This window comes from Sarcophilus harrisii, chromosome 1, assembly GCF_902635505.1.
Source record: "Sarcophilus harrisii chromosome 1, mSarHar1.11, whole genome shotgun sequence".
In the NCBI taxonomy this organism is placed as follows: domain Eukaryota; kingdom Metazoa; phylum Chordata; class Mammalia; order Dasyuromorphia; family Dasyuridae; genus Sarcophilus; species Sarcophilus harrisii.
The window spans coordinates 52,441,858-52,450,088 of record NC_045426.1 but is presented as its reverse complement, the minus strand read 5'-3'; the positions used below and the strand labels follow the sequence as shown (position 1 = coordinate 52,450,088).

Below are 8,231 nucleotides of genomic sequence, written 5' to 3'. Positions count from 1 at the left end.
ACTCGACCGGAGTCTCACATTCTGAAGCAAGAACCGATTTGAATTCAGGCTCCCCTGACTTTGTGGTGGGCCCTCTGGGCACTGCCTTAGCTGCTTTTCCTAACCAGATGCTCCATCTCCAAATGTATTCATCAGATTCTTTTGCCCCCAGAGAGCAAGTTTTGCTAGTAAGGAGGGGAATCATAAGTCAATCTGATACCTGGGGACCAGATAAGTGGGTGGAAGGGAGAGGGTTGAACAAGCAACGAGTGACACTGGAGGAAGAAACTGCTCTGAGGACAAACTGTGCTGGCTCCATAATTTCCCCAAGGGTAAGCCCTTCAGAGTGGTTATATGTTCAGTGTGTCCCAAAAGACTTTGTGCAAGAGTGCCTCTGTGTGACTATTTTTGAGATACTTCGGATAGGAGCCACTAAAAACAAAAGCTCATACTTAACATCAGCAACAGCTTATCTAAGCCTTACTTAGTTCAGTGGATAGACATAGAGAGATGATAGATAGATAGATAGATAGATAGATAGATAGATAGATGGATGGATGGATGATGGAAGGAAGGAAGGAAGGAAGGAGGAAAGGAAGGAAGGAGGAAAGGAAGGAAGGAAGGAAAGAAGGAAGGAAAGAAGGAAGGAAGGAAGGAAGGAAGGAAGGAAGGAAGGAAGGAAGGAAGGAAGGAAGGAAGGAAATGATAGAGATAAACAGTTAGACTGATCAGAACCAAATTCTGGTCTTCATAAAGATTCAGAATGCAAATTATCTGGATTCTGATTCTGCTCAAAATAGCTTCAATTTCTTGAGAAAGGTCAATAAAATCAACATTGTCCTTCAGAATAGTGACTTATTTTAATTGAGCTATAGGCAATCTGAGCATTGAAATATCAGAAATTTGGGATGTCCCTTCACTCATCATCCCCATTTCTTTGCCTGGTTAAGAGTCACTGCTATTCCTTACATATCACACTCAAATTTGCAAAGCTCTTTGTGTACAGTAACTCTCTAGCATTGGCAATACTACATACAAGGAAGTTACTCAAATGGATACCATATGATTACTTTGTAAGGACAGACAGTCTTCTTGATGCAGAGAGATTCTTCACCAGGAATCTGGCCACTTGATATTCATTTTGTTGGTTGTGGCAACTCATGAAACAAAGAAAAATCTTAAATGTTCCTCAGTCCTGGATGTCTGAAGTCTTGTGTCTATGGTGGGGGCGGAGAGGGACTAAGAATCAGTTTTGAAGCCATCTATATGCTTGAACTTGGTTGTTGGTCCTCTAAACATGAGAGTCTTGCCTGTTGATCAATGAGTGGGGATACTGTTGGAGAAACTTATGGGTATCAAACAATGTGCTTACTGTAAACAAAACATGAAGAAAGACTTGCAGCTAAGTGGAGAGCTGACTTAGAGCTACCTATAGAATCAAAGATTTGGACCTACAAGAGACCCTAAAGGCAATCTTCTCTCCATTTTATAGATGAGCAAACTGAGTCCCAGAGAAAGTGACTTGTCTGAAGTCACATGGATAGTAAGAGATAAACTCAAGATGTGAACCCACCTTCTATCTCTGAACCCACCTTCTATCTCCAAAGTCAGCTCTTCTTCCATCATATTATTATGCTGCTTCCCTCAAAGTTTCCTCTCCTTGGAAGAAATGAGTTGATTTTTTTTCACAAGTTGGTGTTGCTGTTATTATTCTTCTCATTTTATGGATGATAAAACTGAAGTCCAGGGTGATAAAAAGTGACTTGTCCATGTTTGTAAAAGTAGCAAGTGAAAACAGGTCTTCCTGATCTCAAGTTCAGCTGCCTATCCCCTATTCCACATACTTATTCCAAGAAGCAGAAGTAGGGTGTACGATGATAGATGACTGTGATAGCTTTAATTCCTTTGCTAACATGAGTCTGATCCAGTCATTCTCAGAAATATTCATGTGACCAGGATAATGGAGAAGCAGAGTTGAGCTGAATTTATTAAGATTGGAGGCAGCATGTATCTCTAGTGATCTGATACAAAATTTTCCCCAGCATGACAACCATTTTGTTCAAAACAACCAATTTCCTCTATTTTTCTCCCCACATCCCAAACCATCTTTAAGAGTCAAGAATTGATATCAACTAAGAACTATGCCTTTGCACTGCTCACACACAAAGCTTTCCTTTAAACCTTTCCACATATATTCACCGGGCCCTAAAGAAGACAATAATCAGGCCATACTATTTTTTAAAAGTTGCCAATCCCTGTTCAAGAAAATCAAGACTTTTATGTGGATGCAGGTCCTGTCAGAGACAAAACTTCTCAAGAGGCCTTCTAGCATTTTAAATTAAGGGGAAGGAGAAAGGGATTTGAACACATAATTATCAGGGAGAAAAAGTCTAGATTGAATCTAGATAATAGCTTTAGAAGGGACCTTAGAGGCCATTCAGCTAACCACTTCATTCTACAGATGATGAAATTCAACTGAGACCCAGAGAAGTGGGTATAATTTGCCCAAGATCATGCACAGACTAAGTGGTAAATCAAAGATTTAAATCCAAGTCTTCTGATTCTAGATGCAGTTGGGGTTGTTTCCATTGTAGCACAGGTTACAATTCCACCGAGTTATCCCACATTGTTCCCTTACATGTATCCTAAGGTAGCCTCATGGAAGGACAGTCTGTGGAAAGTGGGGGATGACCAGAAGAACCAGATGTATCATCATCATGACAATAAGAATGCCATCTTACATTTCTTGAGTGATGATGAACCATTTTGCTTTATTCTTTGCAACAAAGTGTCTTGCACATTGAGAGAGATGTAGGGACTGAATCTGCAATTTTACTGATACAGAAAGTTCTTAAGTGAGGAAATTCCCTTCACCTCAATTTGACACCTTCTCTACAACTTACAGTCTTTGAGAATTGCTTAGAATGCCAATAAGTGACTTGCCCAAGGACATTCTTTGGTAAGTGTATAAGGCTAGATTTGACTCCAGACCTAGTACTTTATCACTATGCTACCTAATTGTCTAGTTACTACATAATATCAGGCAAGTTGTTTACCTCACCAAATCTCATTTTTTTTTCATCTGTCAAATGGAGTTAAATAATAATGGTGTGAATAAAGCAAGGTATAATAACTAAAGCAATAGAGACACGTATGTGATAATTTTATTTGATATTTGGGCTTACTTTGTGACCTAGGTATTATTATCATCCCTAGACATATCAAGAAATTGAATAATGATGTTATTTTCCTAATGTAACACCTGTAATAGAATCCAAATTTTCTGCTTCCCAGTCCAGGTCTTATCTGTTAATTTCATCCATTTATTTAAAAAGCATTTATTGAATACCTACTAAGCGCCAAGAATTTTGCTAGATACAGGAATTTCCCCCTCCCCAAAAAAGGACTCTGGTTACATTCTCTGATAATGTGTTTTCTTTCTTCTGTCTCATTTCATCTCAGCATGTTGATGGCTGGTAGCAGACAGTAAACTAAAACTAAGCATCTAAAACAATTAAGTTTTGTGCTTCTCTTTCCACAGTTAAATTCAGTCCATCACCAATGGACTTATTTGTGCCTCAAGTACATTTACTATCCCCCCCCTCCACTCTCAGCCAAGAGTCTTCCCTATCACTTACCATCTCTTTGTGGTTGGGGTAGAATGTCTGTTCAATGAGAGGAAATTTCTCTCCTCCTAGATTCTTGTAGATGGCCACCAGTTGGGCAAACTGCAAAAGAAAACAAACATATAAAACCACTAAGGAGGAGAGTACCCCTTGAGCAGCTCAATTGACCCCCCCCTTCCTCCTTCTCAGTTCCAGGACCAACTTCTTCAGTTCCAGTTAATCTGAAAATCAGTCAATAAATCAACAAATATTTATTGTGTGACTGCTCTGTAGAGACACTCCTTCTAGGTCCTGGGGATGTAATGGTGTAGTAAAACAGGACTTGTAGTTATTCAGTTGTTTTTTTAGTCATGTCTGACTCTTTATGTCTCCATTTGGGTTTTTCTTAGCAAAGATACTGTGGCAGTTCTGCAGTGCATTTTACAGATGAGAAAACTGGGGTAGACAGGGTTAAACATACACAGCTGGTGTTTGAGGTCAGATATGTATTCAGGGAGCTGTGTCTTCCTTCAAGATTGATATTCTACCCACTGTGCCACCTAGCTGCTAGTTAGATAGGGTCATTGTTCTCAAAGAATTTACCATCTAATAGGAAAATTAAGGCATGGAAAAAATAAATGAAGTCAGCTAATCAACAACTATTTATTAAGCACTTACTATATTCCAGGCACTGTGCTAAGGACTTGGGATACAACTAAAGGCAAAACAAAACAAAACAAAAAAACTCATTCAAAAAAAACCCCATGATGCCTGCCTCAAGGAGCTCACATTTAAAAAAACATATATATATATATATATATATATATATATATATATCACACACACACAAAGAGAGAGAGAGAGAGAGAGAGAGAGAGAGAGAGAGAGAGAGAGAGAGAGAGAGAGAACATGAAGAAAGCCACTGTAGCTGATTAGTAGAATTTGTATAGGGGACAAAAGAGTAAGAAAAATGGAGAAATACAAAGGGGCAAGTCTAGGAAGGGTTTTAATGGCAAAACAGAAGATTTTATATTTGACCCTTAGAAGTGACAGAGAATCACAGGAGTTCATTTTGTAAAGGGTGTCATGGTCAGACCTGTAAGGAAAATCATTTGGTAAGATCAGTGACACAAGATTTTATATTTGACCCTTAGAGGTGACAAAGAACCACAGGAGTTTATTATGTCATGGTCAGACCTGTAAGGAAAATCATTTGGTAAGATCAGTGACACAAGGTAAGTAAATGCTGTGTCTGGTTTAAATCCAGTAAGTATTTATTAAGTAAATACCCTAAAGGTAGTAGGAACTAGGGTTATAAAGATAAAAAAGGAAGAAGGAGTCCCTTCCTTAAATGAGTTCACATTTATGAGGTGGGGGGAACATCACATAGAAGTAAGTGTATGAAGGCTATAGCCCATTCACTATTATAGAGGTGGGAAGGGATATTAGATATCATCTAGTTTAATATCTACATTTCATGGATGAGGGAACTGAGGCCCAGAAATATAAAGTAATTTATTCCAAATCACCTAGGTCATAAAGGGTAGAGATTTCTAAGCTAAAATCCTCTGTCTTCAAATCCAGCACTACAGACATTAAAGATGCTAGGAGATCAGAGAGAGAAGATATTAATGTAAGCTAAGGTGAATAGGATGGTTAATGAAGAAAGGCTTCATGGGGAAGGCATGATTTATGTTGGGCTCCAAAGAATGGGTAGGTTTGGAGAGAGAAAAGTGAATAGACCATTCTAGTCAGTCACCAAGTCCTGGCAAGTCTTTCGTGTTATCTTCCCATTCTTTCCATCATCATAAGCTCCACTTTCAATAACGTTCTAACTAGTTTTCCTGCTCCTAGTCTCTTTCTATCCCAATCCACCAGGCACACAAACCTAGAGTGAGCTTTCAATAGTATAGCTTTCATCATGCTCAAATCTGCCATCAACATCTGCATCAGTAGTTCCTAAACTGTGGGCTGGGAACCTCTGAGGAGCTAGTCCAATGGACACATCCAAGGGGTCCATTAATCTAAACATATACCAAACATTATATAGTGATGATGACTAATGATAAAACTATTAGCAAATGGGAAGGCAGGAAGGCAGGGAGGGAGGAAAGAAGAGAGGGAATAAGGGATAGAAAGAAGAAAGGAAAGAAGGAAGGAAGGAAAGGAAGAAAGGAGGGAAAGAAGAGAGGGAGGGAGGGAAGAAAGGAAAGAGAAAGAAAGAGAGGAAGGAAAGAAGAAAAGAAGGGATGAAAAGAAGAAAAGAAAGAAAAAATAAAGGAATGAGAGGAGAAAAGAAGAAGGAAAGGAACAAAGGAGAGAAAGAAAAAAGGAAAGGAGGGAAGGAAGAGAAGAAGGGAGAAAAGAAGGAATGGAAAGAAGAAAAGAGAAAAAAAGAAGGAAGGAAAGGAGCAAGGGAGGAAAGGAAGGAAAGAAGGAAGGAAGAGTGGAAAGGGAGACAAAAGAGGAAGGAAGGATGGAGTAGGGAAGGGAAGAGAAGAGGAAAAAGAAGAAAGAAGGAGGAACAGATGAAAAAGAGAGGGAAAGAAGGGAGAAGGGAAGGAGAGAAGGAAGGATAGAAAGGAGAAGATTTAGAAGTGGAAGACATCTTAGTCATGTGACCTAATCCCCTTGCTTTCCACAGGAGAAGACTGACACCAAAGGCAGTGACCACGTTTGCCTAAGGTCACCCATGTTGTGTGTGGCAGAGCTGGAACTTGAACCTCCAATCCCAAATGCAGGGAATTTTCCTGTAGTACCATGCTGAAGGAACCAGCTGCTTTCCTATACTTTCACTGTTTAAAAACACCATTTGCAACAAACGTTGGAGGCAGAAAAGTTTGCCTTTGGTCCTCCTCCTCCTCCTCCTCCTCTCTGTTTCCAGTCCTTCTTTATGGGAGAAAAGGGCAGTCGCCTTGTGCCTGACTCTGGTGATCTCTGACCCCCGGCCTCCCTTTGCCCCTCACGCCGGGCAGTACGGACAGAGGAAAGAAAGTGGGGAGATGTGTGCCAAGGTCAACAGCAAAAAGAAGAACCAGCACTCCTTGAACTGTCCACTCCCATCAACAGGAAGAAGAAAATACATAAAATGCTTTAGTGTGGGAGCTTAGCATGGCTAACTGGAGAACTTGGTGTCCGTCCAGCCTTCCCTGCTGTTCCAATCCCGTGCCAAAGGCAATACTAGGAGGTTGTGAATGGGAGACTGAACTCTCACCCGGTCCCAGGCATGGCACCTTACAGGGCGGGGGAAGCCTGCTCCTGGGACCTGGCCGGCATAGGTCCGGGAAGGTGGATGAGGGACCAGGGGCATATGCCGCTGCATTCCAGCCTCCCCTACTCCGGTGGGAAGCGCGCAGCCCCTTTAAGAGACCCCAGGAGTCACCATGATAACTAGGAGGACATGTTAAGGGCATGGGGGACACAAGGAGAGCATCATAGGATAGACCAAAAAAAGCACCTTCTTTTCTGTGGTTGGGCTTGTGCAGGGAGAGCACAATCTTGGGAAACACGGGGGTGGGGTAGGAAAGGAAGCCAGAGGGCAACAGTGCTTCAGGAGCAAGGCAAGGGGCAGAGGGCAGCCTGGGAAGGGCCAGGACTCTCCAGGGAGAAGGGTGGGTGGGAAGAAGCCAGTACAAGGCCTTCTGCATTTGGGGACAGTTCTAATTAACATCACATGCAGAATTAGTGCTAGAGAGACCTGAGAAATTTTAGAACTGCAGAGGTCCTCTAGTCATAGCCCTTTAAATTACAGGAGAGGAAACTGAGGCACAAGGAGATGTTTCATCCAAGGGCACAGAATGCCAGAGAGCCACAGATCAGCATCTGCTATAGTAATAATAGAAATAACTACTTTATATTTATTGGGAAGCACTGTGAGGTTGCCAAAGTGAGTTTCACATATTTTGTCTTCTTAACAATCTTGGTGAGTGAGCATAGCAGATGCTATTATTCCCATTTTACAGGTGAGGAAACTAAAGTCCAAAGTGGTTCGGTCACAGAGGTCTTAGGTGGCAGAGCTGAGATTTCTAACAAAGTCTACCGATTTCAAATCCAAGGCTCTTTCTCCCATGCCATTGTGACAAAGGACTTAAAAAAAAAAAAAAAAAAAGACCCAAACTCCATAGAGTTTAAATGCGGGCTTCTACAACCTCATTGCAACTGGATAAGGAGACTAAAATCATCAGCCTTTCAGTGAAACATAGTAGAAGCACTGGATACTGTAGCGTCAGGAAACCAGGGATTCTGAACCCCACTGGATACTGTGTAGTCACTGACCAGTCCACAGTTCAGTAGACCCCTGAACAGAAGCCACTGGGCTTCGTTCCCTCGTTTGTGAAAAAAGGGGGTAAATCTAAATGATTTCTAAGCACACTCTGATTTTAACCCTAAAAACAGACAAATGGGATTAAAATAGATTTATATTGGGTTAAGATCCAGCCCTCTGGAAATCTCAACCAGAGGAGAAAGGAAACAAGACATTTTAAGAACATGGCTCTCTGTAAAATGTATCAATTAACAAGGATTTATTAGGAACCCACTATGTGCTGGGTACTGTTAGGAATATAAGACAAAAAGAAAATGGTCCCTGCCCGCAATCAGCTTATGTTCTACTTATTCAAGCAAGAGATTCAGGAACAGCATCCTGAA

General features: G+C 41.1%; 1 protein-coding gene across 1 annotated transcript in view; it reads right to left on the bottom strand.

Moving 5' to 3' along the window:
* Positions 1-8,231, bottom strand: part of SYN2 (synapsin II) — a 273,091-nt gene that overhangs the window by 68,487 nt on the left and 196,373 nt on the right. Inside the window, exon 5 of the mRNA XM_003762453.4 lies at positions 3,618-3,707. Within this exon, the coding sequence (XP_003762501.3) occupies positions 3,618-3,707 (90 nt within the window). The remainder of the gene's footprint in view (positions 1-3,617; positions 3,708-8,231) is intronic.